General features: G+C 59.2%; 2 protein-coding genes across 3 annotated transcripts; both read left to right on the top strand.

Annotated features, from left to right (window-relative positions):
* The first annotated feature begins 404 nt into the window (after positions 1-404).
* On the top strand, positions 405-9,706 carry USF2 (upstream transcription factor 2, c-fos interacting). Of its 2 annotated transcripts, none has more exons than XM_043600716.1 (10): positions 405-587; positions 852-898; positions 1,008-1,126; positions 1,262-1,462; positions 1,884-2,034; positions 2,157-2,244; positions 2,536-2,594; positions 8,579-8,673; positions 8,827-8,955; positions 9,056-9,706. In XM_043600716.1, the coding sequence occupies exons 1-10, from the start codon at positions 526-528 to the stop codon at positions 9,143-9,145; spliced, it is 1,041 nt and encodes a 346-aa protein (XP_043456651.1). In that variant the 5' UTR covers positions 405-525; the 3' UTR covers positions 9,146-9,706. The 2 variants fall into 2 exon arrangements, with proteins under 2 accessions (XP_043456651.1, XP_043456652.1); XM_043600717.1 differs by having other exon boundaries at positions 427-587; positions 1,262-1,381.
* A 2,078-nt stretch (positions 9,707-11,784) lies between these two features.
* On the top strand, positions 11,785-13,494 carry LOC122495062 (hepcidin antimicrobial peptide). The gene is made up of 3 exons (XM_043600780.1): positions 11,785-12,053; positions 13,132-13,191; positions 13,276-13,494. The coding sequence occupies exons 1-3, from the start codon at positions 11,967-11,969 to the stop codon at positions 13,378-13,380; spliced, it is 252 nt and encodes an 83-aa protein (XP_043456715.1). The 5' UTR covers positions 11,785-11,966; the 3' UTR covers positions 13,381-13,494.
* The last annotated feature ends 2,847 nt before the right edge of the window (positions 13,495-16,341 follow it).

The raw sequence follows: 16,341 nt of genomic DNA, 5'->3' as shown, positions 1-16,341 counted from the left end.
CAGCTCAAGTAAAGGAGGAAAAAAAGGGGGAAAAAATAGAAAGCAGCGGCGGCTGCAGCAGCGATCCGCCGCCGGACTGGGCCAGGCCGGGCGGCGGACGCGCGAGCCGGCGATCCAGGGGAGAGGCGGCAGCCATCCAGGGCGGGCCGGGTTAAAAAAAAAAGTCGCGGCGGCGGCGGCTGCTCAGGGAAGGAGGCCTGAGGGCCGCGTGCAGCGGGCGGGGGGCGGCCGCGCTGCGTCCCGGAGCCGGGAGCCGCCGGGAGCCGGAGGGCGGGCGGGCGGAGGCGGCGGCGGCGGCTGCAGGAGCGGCGGCGGCGGCGGCGGCGGCGGCATCTCCTCCTCACATGACCCCACTGTTTGTCCCCGTGATCAGCGCGAGCGGCTCCCGTGTCTCCTCCGTCCCCTCCTGCCGCGCGGCGTGAGCGCCGGGCTCGGGGCCCCCCCGGCCGCCCGCCCCCTCCCCTCCCTCCCCTCCCCTCCCCTCCCCCCCCCGGGCCCCGCGCCCCCCCCGCCCCCACCCCCCCCATGGACATGCTGGACCCGGGTCTGGATCCCGCTGCCTCGGCCACCGCTGCTGCCGCCGCCAGGTAAGAATGCAGGACCGGTCCGTGCCCCCGCGCGCCCCGGTCCCGGCCCTTCGGCCTGGCGACCGGGCCGCCATGATCCCGAGCGGCCGCCGGGCCCAGCTCAAAATGGAGGCCGCGAGGGAGGGGGGCCCCGCGCTAATACCCTGGGTCCCGGGTCCTAGCGGTATCCCAGCTCCAGACCGGGCTGGGCGGGACGGGGGCCGTGCACCTGGGCAAAGGGGCGGGGGCGGCCCTGACCCCCTCTCCTTCCCGTCCTCCTCGCAGTCACGACAAGGGACCCGAGGCAGAGGAGGGCGTCGAGCTGCAGGAAGGTGAGTACTCGAGGGGCCCACCGGGTCTGCGGCCGGAGCCCGGGGAGGGGACTGGGGGCGCCTAGGCCGCGTGACCACTGACCATCACCCCCCCCCCCCCCGACCGCAGGCGGGGACGGCCCTGGGGCGGAGGAGCAGACGGCGGTGGCCATCGCCAGCGTCCAGCAGGCGGCGTTTGGCGACCACAACATCCAGTACCAGTTCCGCACAGAGAATAATGGAGGACAGGTGAGGCTCCGGGCCGGGAGCCCGCGGGCAAGTGGAGTGTTGAGCTGAGGGTCCAGAGGGCGAGCTGGGAGGGGCGCGGACCTGGCCCCTGCCGGGACCCTAGAACCCATCTCGCCGCTTTGCTGCCCCCTGCAGGTGACGTACCGCGTAGTCCAGGTGACTGATGGTCAGCTGGATGGCCAGGGCGACACGGCTGGCGCCGTCAGCGTTGTGTCTACGGCTGCCTTCGCTGGGGGTCAGCAGGCTGTGACCCAGGTGGGTGTGGATGGGGCAGCCCAACGTCCTGGCCCCACTGCTGCATCTGTGCCCCCAGGTCCCGCAGCACCCTTCCCACTGGTAGGTGCCCACAACCCCTGGGGGGATGGAGAGGGGACAGTAACTCTCTTCTTGGGGATCCCCAGGGAGTGGGGCAGGTGGGACACAGATGCTGCCTTTAGACCCATCGCGTTGTGTGGGTCATATCCCTGTTCTGCAAGGTGAAATTTGGGTCAGGAGTTTTGAAATGTCATTTTTTTGTTGTTGTTTTCTGTAAAAGGGGATGAGAGTAACAGGAAAGACTCTTAGAGGTAAAAATGAATCAACCCATCAGGTGATCACTGAGTATCTGCTGAGTTCCGGGGCTAGGACACAGAGTGGAGTGGCACACAGGGGTTTTCCGTTCGCCATAGAATGCAGTGAATGTCAGACACAGCAACACGGGAGCGGGTTGGGGAACAAAGATGGCTAAGGGTGGCCTCTGTGTCCTCCTACTCCCCAGGCCGTAATCCAAAATCCCTTCAGCAATGGCGGCAGCCCTGCAGCCGAGGCTGTCAGTGGGGAGGCACGCTTTGCCTATTTCCCAGCATCCAGTGTGGGAGATACCACAGCTGTATCCGTACAGACCACAGACCAGAGCTTGCAGGCCGGAGGTAAAGGGAGGAAGGGGCCAGGGCGGAAGGCAGGGGAGGCAGCAGGCCTAGCAGGGAGGGAAGCCCCCTAACCAGTTCTCACTGCCCCCCAGTTTTTGCACTAACCCCTGCTTTCGCTGCAGGCCAGTTCTATGTCATGATGACGCCACAGGACGTGCTTCAGACAGGAACACAGAGGACAATTGCACCTCGGACACACCCGTACTCCCCGTACGTGCAGGAGACCTGTTCCCAGGAGCAGGGGACCCTGGGAGGGCCTGGTGTGAGAGGGCCAAAGGAAGGGAAGGTTTTCTGGAATGGGAGCCAGGCAGTTGAGCACACCGCAGGCAGTCAGTATGTGTTTTTGGTCTGTTTCTGCTTCTTGAGTGTAAGGGAATTACCGTTTTTTTATTTCTGCATAAGAGTTTATGTTACACAGCTGATTCTCAAGTCTGACTCTTTAGTAGATGTTTAGGCAAACGGTACCTGAGATAATACGTGTCCGTCTTTTTCCTTTTCTAGGAAAATTGACGGAACCAGAACACCACGGGATGAAAGAAGGAGGGCCCAGCACAACGAAGGTAAGGCCGGGGTGGAGTTTCTGGGTCTCACAGGCACGGCCAGGCCTGGTGCTTGGTGTCACAGATCAGCGACGTGCTAGAAGTGCACAAAAGGTGTTCGGTGAATGCCGGAAGAGTAGAAACGGGTGGAAGTTCGTTGTCAGGAGCAGACAGGCAGGAGGTGTGAATTGGAATGTGTTTTGTCATCTTGGTTAGTGATCTCGAATTAACAGTCAGCATCTGAAATGGCGTGTTTCACATTCACATACGGATTTCCTGCCTGTTGAAAACTCGAGTTGATTTGATGCCCCTAGAACTATCTTTCCATTGGTGACTGTCATTGACCTCAAGTCCCTCATTCCCCTGCCTACCTGACTTCCAGAAGCTGTGCCTCTGGCTGGCCAAGGCTGGGGCATCGTGCCTTTTGTAAACACCAAAGCCCACCCTACGGTCATTTTGGCCCTTCATGATGTCCCCTAGTTCCCCACCCCGAGCCCTGCCTGCCCCCAGTCCGTAGCCACTGTCGTGGACGTGATCACATGCAAGTCCAAGGGAACATTTATGTCTTGACGGTTGTCTCTCAGCAAATGTTTCCTGAAGGTGGATTCTGGGCTGGGTGGCAAGCACGTCCCCGCCCCCCACCCCGTGCCAGGTCTGGAGCCCGGTCTGCAGTGTCAAGGAGGCTGGATGGAGTTCAGGCTGGTTTTCTTCCCCAGAGAGATGGCCTTTAGGAGTGCGTGTCAGGCAGAGGGGAACGCAGGCTGGAGGGCAGGCAGAGTGGCCTGCGGCTGCTTCGGGGAGTGCTGGTGTGGTCATAGCAGAGGTTCCATGCGGAGTGCTTGGGGGCGGGGGACCGGGGAGGACTAAGGAGGGCCTTGAATGTCAGGCGAGGCCCTGAGACTCCCCACGGTGTTCCAGCTGGGTTTGGGCCTTTGTACCTGTGATCGGAGCAGCTCATTGAGCTTGGCGTTGAGCATATCTGTACCACGTATATGCCTGTGTTTTAGGCCCTCGGGTACAGTGGATGATAGAAGAGATGAGGTCTTGGCTCTCCCGGTGTCCGTTCTGGTGGGAGAGACAGAAGTCACCCAAAGCTGCGGTGTGCCGTGAGGTAGCGTAAATCACGACTAGGAACATAAAGCTGCGTGGGAGGTTGGAGGGTAACGGAGACAGCGTGCTCCTTAGGCCCCTCTGAGAGGTGACATTTGAGCAGAGGCCTGAATGGGCCGGCCAGGTGCCTGAAGATGCTTAAGTGCAGACGCCCAGGCCGAAGCCAGAACAGACTTGGTGTCTTTGAAGAAGAGCAGGAGTCCGAGAAGGAAAGAGGAAGTTGGAGTTTCAGGAGGGCTGTCCGGGACCGGGGTCACGCAGGGCCTTGTAAGAGGCCCTCCCAGCATCCCTGCTCCCGGGTTTTTATTCCAGCCAGCAGAGGGGTTTGTGTATGGACGCTGGATGGCAAGGGTGATGGGACACCGGGGGCTGGGAGCATAGGAGGTAATTGCAGATGTTGGCTCGGGATAGGACAGGGCATGAGGTAGGGGAGCGCGTCGGGGAGATGATTCCAAGGCTGGAGAGTCAGGGCTTCACGATGGCATCAGGTCGCTTTGTAGGGAACGGGCAGGTCTGAGCTTGGTTTGGGCTGCGGTGTGTCTGAGGGGCCTCCAGTAGGATCCCAGGCAGTCGTGGCCCTGCTGCTTACTGGCTGTGTGACGCGAGGCTGCTTCTCAGTGTCTGTGCCTGTTCGGTGTTGTGTAGAATAGTGCCCGCGCGGCTCCCCCGGACACTCATGGTGACTTCAGCCAGTACAGACACACGAGCCCCCCCAGCAGTGTGGTGTGCCGCCTGGTAAGGCTGCACCAGTGACTCGGGGATACCATCCAGCCACCCTCCACCGCACTCGTCACTCTCTGCCTCTCACTAGGTTGGTCTAGCTGCAAAGTCGTGAATCTTTCTCGTCCTACGAAAAACCGTCTCTCTCATAACCCTGTCTTTCTCCAGCTGCATCCTGTTCTCTCCTGACCTGCACAGTATTTGACCCACCCTCTGCCCATCCTCCCTGTACCCTTGGCAGTCTGGCTCATTTCTCTACCAAAAGACGTCCATCTAAGGTCACTCAGGATGACCTCATTGCCAAATCCACTGGCTTCCTTTCCTGTCTGTGCTCCAAGCATCTGACCCTGCCTGTTCTCCTTCTTTCGGGAATGTTCCCTTCTGCTCTACCCGCTCTGGTTTTTCTGCACTCTCTGCTTTTCCTTCCCAGCCTGTTCCTCAGAGCATAGCATCCCAGTAGCTCCGGGAAGCATGTTAACGGTCTCTATCTCCAGGGCTGTCCTCTCAAGGTTCTGAACAAGTGGGTCAGAGGGAGGCCCAGGAGTCTGTATTTCAACAAGTTACCCAGGTGATTCTTCCCATTGGGCAGGGGTGGGAAACTGCTCTGACTGATGGTTTCCGTTGAGGTCTCGCCCCTCCTCCGTTGGCCTCAGGAGAGTTGAAACATTAGGCCCAGGGATGGTCAATATCCCCAAAGCCTTATCCCCTATTGCAGGTGTCGATCGTTTCTCCAGAAAAGAGTATGTGACTTGGACAAGATGAGAACCAGTCTTCAGTGTCCTCCCAGCCCCCCCAACACGCCCCCGCCAACGCCCCGGCCCTGGCTGTGTGCCAAGCTGTCTCTATTCCATTCTTCTCTCTTGATCTCCAGACCCATAGTTTGAGCTGCCCATTCAAAATCTTCATTTCTGGATGTCCTAGAGACCCCTTCGTACTCAACTTGTCCAAAACAGAGCCTGCCGTCTCCCCTCCCCAAAGGCTCCCAGGCAACATTTCTCTTTCCAGAGCGGCATAAGGCTCCTCTGTGGTAATTACCCAAGCTGGAACCGAATGCCAGGGCCACTGTCCACTCTGCCCCCTTCTCCTTCCCTCTGCGAACCCTGAGATCCTGTGCCAAAGCGGACTTCAAATCAGATTCTCTTTCTCCTTTTTCTCTCTTTTCCCCCGTTTCTTGGAACCACAGGAGCCTGTCTCCAGGCCCCACGGGAAACTGGGTCCTGCGGGTCCTGCCTGAGGGTGGCCCGTGCAGCGCCAGCCCACTGCAGCCATGTCAGACTTTGGGTCCCCTGTTGCCCGGATCCTCTGAGGAGCCAGAAATCCAGATCTCTGTGTGAAATCTGGTTTTTAAATGCCGGATGGGATGGCTTTTTTTTATTTCATTAGTTCCTACTCTTAATGTTGTTAATTCGTTCCATCTATTTACTTTGGATTTAATTTGTTTGGGGGTTTTTCCCTAGCCTTTTAAGATGATTTAAACCTTTCTTTTTTCTAGCACAGGCCCTTCTGGTTGCAAATTTCACTCCACTCCTGCTTCGGCTGCATCCCATTTGGATACATTGGTTTTCATTAGCGTTCAGTTTAAAATATTTTCCGGTTTTCCTTACGATTTCTTCTTCCAATCGTGTGGGTTTTCTGGGTAATTTTTTTGTTTCTGATTTCTAGTTTAGTTCTGTTCTCATTAGAAACATACTCTTATTATACAATTTCAGTGCCCTGAAATTTGTCGAGCCTTACACTATGGTCCTGAACGTGGTCTGTCTTGTGAAAGTTTGCATGTGCACTTGAAGAGAATGTATCTGCTGCTGTTGTGCGGAGCGAGGTCAAGTTGGCTGACACTGCTCAGGTTTTCTGTGCTGACTTTTTTGTCTACTTGTTCTATCAGTTACTGAGAGAGGAGTGTTAGCGTCTCCAATTGTATCTGTGAATTTGCCCATTTCTCCCCCCAGTCCTGGCAGGTTTTTCTCCTGAATTGTTTTCAACGTTGTATGGGCGTAACTTCCGTAGAACGGATGTGGCCTTGGTCTTAACGGTCTTCCACCATTTTAAATGTGCCAAGATGGTCTTCCTGAGCCACAGGCCTGACCACCTCACCACCTGCTTGATGAAGGGGCCTACACTCAAGGGCCTGGGCCCATAAACAGGGCATTCAAGGCCTTACAACCTGGCCTTTCCTACACCCTGCCCCACCGTATCTGCCCGCCCCCCCCCCCCCCAAGTATTGCCATGTCGCCATTTCTGAATTTTTCACACCTGTCTGCCTAATGCCCCTGTCCTCAGAAACCAGCCCAAATGTTCCCTCTCCGAGTCTTTTCTCTAAAGGTCCACCACGCCCCACCCCCATGCAGAGATCGTTGCCTCACGCTGGCATTCCCCAGGCCCTCGGTACGATCCTCGATGCCAGCACATCCACGGTGTCAGTACCCCCCGTTGACGCACATCTCAGGGATGCTGTGGGCACCAGCAGGGCAGAGATGGAGTCCACCGTAGACTCTGGCCTCGCGGGGCACCCTGCACCCGGTAGGGCAAGCAGGACGATTTAAAGAAGGAAACCCAAACTGGAAAAGCTGTGCCCGGCCCCCCAGCCCTGCCCCCTGGTGGCTGGAAGGGAGGAGTCCACGTGAGGTAGGGCCGCGGCACGGTGCCCAGGCTCGAGCTCGCTAGGCTGCGCGAGGGGAGACCAGGAAGCGGAGGAGCCCCCTGCTGTGGAGTGGGGGGCCGGGGGGCGGGGGGCGGCGCCACCAGGCCTGGGCTGGACTCTGGGCTCCGCTGTGGTCTTTTGGCCACGGAGTTCCCAGACCATAGGACACGGCCGTCCTCCGTGGGGAGGTGCGGGTCTCTCCCTGGGACCCAGGTATTGTGCACTCACGCCAGAGCCGGGGTGGGGCAGAGTGCGGTGCCGGGCAGGTTCTCAGCAAGGCGTTGGGGAACTCTTGTGGAAAGACGGGAGAGTCCATGTAGGAGGGCGTCCTCACCCAGGCTACGGTGGGGAGCACTCGGACGTGGAGAAAGGCTGGTTGGCAGTGAGCAGACAAAGCCAAGAGCCGGCGGTGGGATTTGCCTGTTCGTGGCCGGGCGTGTTCTTTGAGAGAACAGCAGGGTCAAGGGGAGGAACCAGCCTCAGAGGCTGTGAGGAGTAAGGGGCGTGATTCCGGCCCACCCTCCTTTCTCACTCCCCCCCCCCCCCCCCCGTAAACGCCTGTCAGCACCGCCCAGCCTGGAGACCATACTCCTTTGCCTTCCTCTCCAAATCCCTCCTCCAGGCTTCATCTCCTCAGCAAACACCGACGGCTTTTGTCTGTGGTCTGTCCTGGCAGGAGGGATGAGGGTGTGTGATAGTTGTGGGTTGACGGAGGCTTTCTTGTGTGTCCACACCAGTGCTAGTATTGTGCTCGGAAGGTAAGGAAGATTCTGGCACAGCTTTGCCTCGGGAGGCCCTGAAGTGGGCTCTCGGGCTTCAGCGCAGGCCGCCCCCGGGCAGCTGTTAGAAGGCCCTGAAGTGAGCCAGAGGGAGGAACTGGAGAGAAGGCGCGGGCCCCAGCTGAATGGGGTAGCTGCCACTCAAGTCAGCTGACAGCTTGGGTGAGGTTGCCCAGTTTTATAGAGTAAAAATCACGAATCTGGAATTTTTCAGGTGAAACCTTCATTAGTTTGCCAGCCCTGGCCTTCGAGGTAGGGTTCACATCCTTTGCAGGCCCCTGCGAGCCGCTCATGCCAGCTGGGGGGGCTTGGGACTCGCTGCCAGGGCTCTGGAGAAGGATTTTAGCCGGGGGTGGGATATGGTCGGACTGATTGTAGAGATGAAGAGAAAACAAAATTACGGAGCCCAAAGCTCTAGGGAGTATGGAAAAATCAAACGCCCCTGCTCTGGGGGACCCGCGAGGGGTACTTGGGTCCCGTGTAAAGGAGCTCTGGCCCATTCTTGCCTCCCAGGCACACAAGCCACAACTCCATTTCTCAAGATGCCAACTATTACGTGAAATTTCTTAATTTGAATCTTGGCTCAGATTTTTAGAATCTGCCGGGCGGGGGGCGGTGGGGGGGTAGAGGGGAGACTCTGTTCCTCTTGAGAAGCGGGGCGCGGGTGCCTGCGTTCGGGTCTCGGAACATCAGCGTCAGGGAGTGAGCCGCCCTAAGCTCCGCTGGCACGGCCGTGGACACTGCTGTTGCTCTTACAGTGGAGCGGAGGCGGAGGGACAAGATCAACAACTGGATCGTCCAGCTTTCAAAAATCATTCCAGATTGTAATGCGGACAACAGCAAGACGGGAGCGGTGAGTTCCCCCCGGCCCTCCAGCTCCCCGCGCTGCCGTGGGCCAGGCCCCCAGCCCCTGCGACGAAGTCTGCCTGACCTGGCCCCCGGGCACGGGCCCTGTCCCGGGTGAGCCGGGGGGCGGCGCTCACCGGCGCTCTCGCCCACCCCCCAGAGTAAAGGAGGGATCCTGTCAAAGGCCTGTGACTACATCCGGGAGCTGCGCCAGACCAACCAGCGCATGCAGGAGACCTTCAAGGAGGCCGAGAGGCTGCAGATGGACAATGAGCTCCTGAGGCAACAGGTGAGGGCCGGGCCGGGCGGGGCAGGGGACGGGGGTGGGGGAGCCGGGGCAGGGGCGGGGAGCCAGCCCCTGGCTCCTCGTGCCCTGTCGTGTGTGCCAGATCGAGGAGCTGAAGAACGAGAACGCCGTGCTTCGTGCCCAGCTGCAGCAGCACAACCTGGAGATGGTGGGCGAGAGCACGCGGCAGTGACACCCGCCCCGCCGCGCGGCGGGGGCTCCTCCGGCCGCCGCCGCCCCTTCCCCAGCCCTTAGCACAGAGAGGGACAGACGCCCCTCCCCCAGCTGCGTTTTTTTATAGTAGATTTTTAACAAAACGGGGAGAAATAATGCATTTCTGTGGATAAGCGCCCACCGCTCTCCTCAACTTGGGAAATGATCTCCTCCCTCCCCCTCCTGTCTGTCTCCCTCCTCCGGCCCCCACGGAGCCCCAGCACTTCTAGTGGTCTCGCCTGGAGGCAAGAGGGAGGAGGACGGAGCCCTGCCATATCCCGCTGCCTCCTTGGTCTCTAGAGGTACTGAGACAGGGTGCTTTCGGGAAGGAGGGGAGACTGTAGGGGGGCCAGCCCCGGGGCCTGGACCTAAGCAGGGAGGCCATGTCCCACCCCACCTCTTGTTTCTGGATCCCTGCTCCCCTTCGAGTGTGTGTGTGTGTTTTAATTTTCTTTATGGAAAAGTGGACAAAAAAATAGAGAGAGAGAGAGAGAGAGGTATTTAACTGCAATAAACTGGCCCCATGTGGCCCCGCCTTGTCTGTTTGTGTATCTGTCCATCTCGGGTTTGGGGAGGGGGGCCTGGGGTCTGCAGAACTCCATGTTGTGTTCGTGGCTGTGTGCCCATCCCTGCCATCCTGTACCCCCTGGTACCCAGTCTGTCGGCTGGATGGTGGAGAAATTAAGGAACGGATATCCTCTTTGAGGCCCCAGGTGTGCATATGTGGTGTGAAGGCAGGAGGTGCCAGGGTCAAGGACACGTCCCATGTTTTTGGAGGAGAGGCTGGGGTCTCTCCTGTCATCCGTTCTAAAAATAGGACTGGCTCCTGACCCTGCCCTTAGGGGTTGAAGCCCTCCCCTCTGCACCAGCCAATGGTGGGGCCTGGCCTTGAGCCCCCCACCCCCAGGAAGGGCAGATGGCCAGGAAGCCAGGCTTGGCCCGTCAGCCTGTCGCCTCACACTGTGGCTCTGGCGCCTGTACTGTGACCCCTGCCCCGGCTGATGACGAAACCTGGCCTGAGCGGAGACGCGGCGATGCCTGGCGGTGCCGGGGGACGCTGCCATGTCTCCCTGTGGGTGGCCGCACAGCCCTTGCCTCCGCTTCGGCCCCACCCCCCACGCCGCTCCAGGGAGCCGGGCCTGCCAGCCTCGTCACCTCACCGAGCTCTCCGGTCCCATCCTGAATGTTCCTACCTGGTGTTCCCTCTGACAGGGTTCCCTCTGACAGCCCCGTCCCCTCCGCCAAGTGAAGGCGTGTGGGGCAGGAAGAGCCTAACGTGGACCGAATCGGGGGGCAGGTGGCAGGGAGCAGCCTTGACCTCCCGGCCCCCACACGCCCCACTTTTGTGGTTTTGAGTGGGCCTCAGCGGCAGCTCAGACCCAGAAAGGGTGTCCGTTCCTTGGCAGCGTCGTCTGTAGGCTCTTCTGCCGGAGTTGACCCTGAACGGTCCTAGAGTGAGTAAGGGAGGCGGCATGGCTAAAGGCCTGCCTGTCGAGTCAAGGTTGGTAGTTCCCAGGGCCGTATGCCCGCAAAGACGGCCCAAGTGAGTAGGAGGGAGGTGGCCCCAGGCAGGCAGCCCAGGCTCATCTCCATCCGGTGACATGCTGGAGGACCGGCTCCCCCAAAAAAGGCCCAGCTGTGCAGCGTCGGCCACCGTCTGTGGTTTGGCTGCTCCCACCGCGGCCGGTTTCAAGGTGCCAGCGGGATGTCCCGCAGCAGAGCTGGGATGAGATGCGAACCCTTCGCTCCGTGGAGCCGGTGTGAGCCGGATCTAGCACGTCCCACCGTGGCCTGTGCTCGTGGGGAGGCAGGAAGGCCAAATGGTGAGAGCACGGGCCCCAGGGTCCAGCCGCTCAGGCCGGCCTAGCTCTTCTGACCAGGTGCGCTTGGGCACTGCCCCGAGTCCGCCCTCGGTTCCCCCTACAGAATGAAGAAAAGCAGCCTTGGGGTGGCCGTGGGCTCCTAGGAGGGAGCAGGGCCTGGGAAGCTAGGCCGCCGGGACCGGTGGCTAAGAAGGCAACGAGGGCCCCAAAGCACAGAGCAGAGCCCGACATGGGGCAGGCGGGAGCCGCGGGGGGCGGGCGGCAGAGGCCGAATGCAAAAGTGGGTCAGTACATCTGCCGGCGCATTGGATGCAGGCGTCTGATGGCAGCCGTTACTATCACTGCTGTCTCGAGGCCCAAAATTCTCGGGGACGTTCTGCAGATACATTTCCCAAGATTCAGAAAACCACATGCCTGCTGGGGGCTGGAGCCGACACAGATTCCTGCATCTGGCCACCCCAGCGTTTCCTGCCAGAACCCGTGCACGTGTGAAGACCGCCTGAAGTGGTAGGAATTCTGCTGGACGCCCGAGAGGACCATAGTGACAGCCGGCCTCCCTGTGGATGAGGATATCGGGAAAGGGTGGAGAATAAGAGGTCACCTTCCTCCTACTCATCAAACTGTTCAACTTTGGGGGCAAAAGGAATTTTTTCTGAAGTCAACAGGGTGATGATGCTGTGTCAGGGAAAGTGTCTCCCAGGTGGCTGGCTAGAGGCGTGGGTCTGTGGCCCCATCTGCCCCACCCCCTGGACACACCTCCGCTGGCTCAGGGTGACATAACACTGTTCCCTGTTGCTCTGTTCCCGCTTATCTCCCGTCTTGTCGGCGCCACCACCTTCTTGGAAATGAGTTGGGACAAAGGGGAGGGGGCTTAGTACCCCCGCCTCCCCCAGAAGGGCCCATAAAAGCAGCTGAAACGGGACCCCAGACACCACAGCAAGTCCCAAACCTGACAGCGGGACACAGCCAGACAACACGATGGCACTGAGCACACAGGTCCAGGCCGCCTGCCTCCTGCTCCTCCTCCTGGCCAGCCTGGCCAGTGGCTCAGCTCTCCGGCAAGAGGTGAGAGCCCAGGGGGCCTGGGCCCGGCACGGTGGCCGGGACCGGAGAGCCAGGCCCTGGGTGGTGGTGGTGGGGGTACTGCTGAGGGCAGCTGGTCCCCTTAGCACCGGGCAGAGCTCAGGGCAGGGACCGGGGTGGGGATGGCCGGCCACCTGAAGTACAGAGATCGTGGCCTGAGGATCGGACTGGGGGCCCAAACTAGTTCCACAGTTACAGAGCACCTGCTCTGTGACAAGTCCTTTTCTCGTCAGTGGGGATCACGCAGCGAACAAGGTAGATGAAAAGAGTTTTGCTCTCGTGGAGCTTACGTCCCGGCCGGGGAATTCATCTGTGAACAGTTAAAACATAATCAGGATAACTGTCTCGTCAATGGGATCCTGAATAACAAGATGGTGATGGCAGCAGAGTGGCCACGAGGGGTGTGGGGAGGACTTCCGACGGACCAGGGGCTGGGAGTCGAGCGGGATGGTTTGTGAGAAATGAAATTCGACCTGGGACTGGGTGACCTGGACCCTAAGAGAAGGGGGCGGTAAGCGAAGCCCCGGGCAGAGGGCAGACGGGTGTCCGAGGATCGGAGGCTGTAGTAAGTGGAGAGGACGCTGCTTGGAGAGGAGACTGAGGGGCGGACTCCAAGTACTGACTTTCCTCCGCCTGTGAGCGCAGCTCTGCAGGCTAGTTTCTTTTAGCACACGCGCAGGCACTGGGGAGAGGGGCGGAGGGAGAGACTCTCGAGCGGGCGCCACGCTTTTAGTCCGACCGATAAGGCGTGAGGAACGAACGGGATGGACGGGGCGAGACGCAGGGAGACTTGCTACAGGCGGGGGTGGCATCCAGGCCAGGGAGGGTGATGTCCCCAAGAAGAGAGAAAGGGAGACGGATCCGGGATGTCTGCAGGAAGAGCTGCCCGCGGCGGGGGGGGGGGGGTGGGGGGGGGGGAGAAAAGGCCAGACAGCAAGGCCACTCCTGGGATACCAGCTGAGCCCCAGGACACTGACCACGCGGGGAGAAGCTGGTCTTTGGGGGCGAGTCTGAGAGCTCCACGTCCCCACCACCCTCACCACCCCTTCTGCTCTCACAGACAGGACAGCTCACGGACCTCCGACCCCAGGACACAGCGGCAGCCGAGGCGGGCTTGAAGGTGAGAGCACCTGCGAGTCCCTTCTGAGCCTCCCCGTCCCTTCCCTGCGCCCAAGCCCCGCTCACTCTCCCTTCCTCCCCGCAGCCCGTGCTCCAGAGGCTAAGGAGGCGAGACACCCACTTCCCCATCTGCATGTTCTGCTGCGGCTGCTGTAAAAAAGCAAAGTGTGGGATGTGCTGCAAGACGTAGAGCCTCCCCAGCCTGCCCCCGGACCTCCCTCCCCTCCGTATTTATTCCTGCTGCCCCCTGACTCTCAGTGAATGGACTCGGAATAAAATGGCTCGTTCTGTCTGTTGTTTTCCATCCCAGAGTGTCTGTTGCCCTTTCTCCCTGCCCCAGGCCCAGGCCAGAGGCTGGTTCTGGCCGCTGTCTTGTAAGGGCCGGTACTCCGCGGGGTGTACTGGGTTTGGCAAGGAGGCTTGGTGAAGGAAGTTTCTTCCCTGTTCTTCCCTCCCTTCCCCTCTTCAGAGGACCTAGAATTTACGTTGCTACAGCAGGGGCTGGAAGTTAAGCCAAGTTCTTCTCCTTGAAGTCTTCTTGAAACAGGGGTTACAACTTCAGATTCCCCACAAGGGTTCTCAAAGCGAGGTCTGGGGACTCCTCGCAGGGCTCCACAAGGTGGAAACTACGAAAACATCACTTGTTTTTTCCTTTCACCTTCTTTGCGTCCCGGGCGTACAAGCTCTGTGACACGGGATGACCCCATGGCTCTGACGGTAATGAGCCGTGCGCTCGTGTGCCCCCGTGCTTTAAAAGCGCCCCAGCCTCGATTTCTCATACATTGAGCAGCCATAGATACCACCCATGTAAACAAGAGTTGTTTTGGAGTCCTCGAAGATTTTGCAGAGTAGAAAGGGATTCTGACACCAAAGGGTTTGAGAAAAACCGACGACCTTCCGGACAGGCACGGCGAACGAGTGAGGGGTGGTGGGTTTGTCTCAGAGGAGCACGTGGGAGGCCCTGTGATCTCAGTAAGGACACACGGCGCGTGACCCACGTGGGAGAACGCCGTCCACCTCCATGAGGAACTGAGTTCCCTCCCGTTGTTCTTGGGACCATATCCCCCTCGCTTTATCCCATTTCCCCACTGGTAGAAACAGAGAAGATGCATTTCACTATCTTCCCAGCCTCTAAGAAAACATCAGCGCTAGCATGGTGATAAGGGGCCTTGGCCATTTGGGCCCAATGTTTCGTATCCATGGGGAGGCCCGGGTATCCAACGGGGGACGGGGAGATGGCTGTTGTGCCCAAAGATGGGCCAAACATGGCGAAATCTTCTTTTCGAGGGAAGGTGGCCATGCTTATTTTTATGTGAAATTTCCTGATTTTTTAAATATTGGCAGCTGATGAAGGGGATTTTATTTTTTGTAAACAACACTCTGTGAGCCCAACTAAACCCAGCCAGGGAGCCAGATCGGTCCTGTACATCGCCACCCTCTACCTTCTGCCTTGGAAGCCATGAGAGGCTCGCCCTCTGGGAGTGATTTCCCTGAATGGAGACCGAAGGGTGGGAAGAGGAAGGTGAGGTAGACAGCTTGGTCTCCCATTAGCTGCAGGATCTCGCAGGCGTCTTCTCTCCACGGAAACCCCGCCTCCTCATCTGAAAAAGGAGAAGCATCTCTAGGCTTCGGTTCATCGGGTGATTTAGCTGCTCACGAGTTATGAGTTGAACTGTGTCCACCCCCCGCCACATTTAATTTTTTTTTAATGTTTATTTATTTTTGAGAGAGAGAGAGAGAGAAACTGAGCTCAAGCATGGGAGGGGCAGAGAGAGAGGGAGACAGAGAATCCAAAGCAGGCTCCAGGTTCTGAGCTGTCAGCACAGAGCCCGACTCAGGGCTCCAACTCACGAATCACGAGATGATGACCTGAGCCGAAGTGGGACGCTTAACCGACTGAGCCACCCAGGCACCACCCACCCCCACCCCCACATTTAAACGTTGAAGTCCTAAGTCCCAGGATTGTGACCCGATTTGGAAATAGGGTCTTTTTAGAGATAATCAAGTTAAAATGAGGTCAGTAGGGTGGACCCTAATCCAATAGGGCTAGTGTCCTTATGAAAAGCAGGGATTTGGACACAGAGGCCCGTATACGGGAAGAACGCCATGCGAACATGAAGACCGTCACCTAGGAGCCAAGGAGAGAAGCCTGGAGCAGATCCTTCCCCCCAGCGCCCAGGGTCGAGCCTGCCAACATCTTGACGTCAGACTACAGCCTCCAGCCCCAGGAGACAATCAATTTCTGTTTTTTGAGCCACCCGGCATGCGGTGCTCTGTCACAGTAGCCTTACCACACCTGCCTGGTTTGGAAGGCTCGGCCGGACCAGAGCAGCGGCTCCCCCTTTAGACACTCTCAGGCTCCCCAGCGCCCCACCCTCCTGTGGCCTGGGGACCCAGGACTGCAGATCTCAGCCTAGTGGCCAGGGCTCTCTGTGGAGGCACCTGCCTGTGCATCCTACCCGCCCCATGAGACAGCCTCCGGTGCACGCCTAAAGAGGAGCTGAACCCCCAAACGGCACAGGCACGTGACCCCAACGGGGTTGGTGTTGAGGCTGAAGGCTGTGACATATGAGTAGCCCAGGATCTCAGTGTCCTCCTCCGAAGCCCAGGCACCGGGCCCCTCTCTTCTCCGGGACCCAGGCGTTCAAGCCCCACCCCACTCTCAATGGGCCTTTGTCCCTGCCTGGGAAAGGCACGGGCAGAGTCTGACATCATGAAGCCTGAGGTGGGGGTGGGACTCCCCCTCCCCCTCTATCCAGCTTTCTCTGACTCCACACGCCTGGGTCTGAGGGATTTCCCTGCCCCTCACCCTCCCCACCCTGGCCGAGTTCTCCCTTGGGAGAAAGGACCTCCCCTCTCCCCACAAACTGCTCTGGCCTGAATGAGGACTGAGGATGCACCAGTGTGACTGAACAGCTCCTGGTCAAACCATCACTACGCTTAATCGCGGCATCACCAGCTCCCTCCGCCCGTCCCTCCCCGTACAAGCACCTGGCAGAGGTCATGACCAAAGAGGAGGATCGCTGTGGAATCTGGAATCGGCACACAGAGGGTCCTCACCCAGCTCATAGAGTAAACAGAGCCCCCGATAAGCCCCTCTGTGCACCAGGTGCTGTTCTATGGGACAGAGGATGAACTAGACAGACAGGTA

Source organism: Prionailurus bengalensis, chromosome E2 (assembly GCF_016509475.1).
Source record: "Prionailurus bengalensis isolate Pbe53 chromosome E2, Fcat_Pben_1.1_paternal_pri, whole genome shotgun sequence".
Classification (NCBI taxonomy): Eukaryota; Metazoa; Chordata; class Mammalia; order Carnivora; family Felidae; genus Prionailurus; species Prionailurus bengalensis.
Note: the sequence above shows the minus strand (reverse complement) of the source record. Positions and strands in the feature narration are given on the sequence as shown.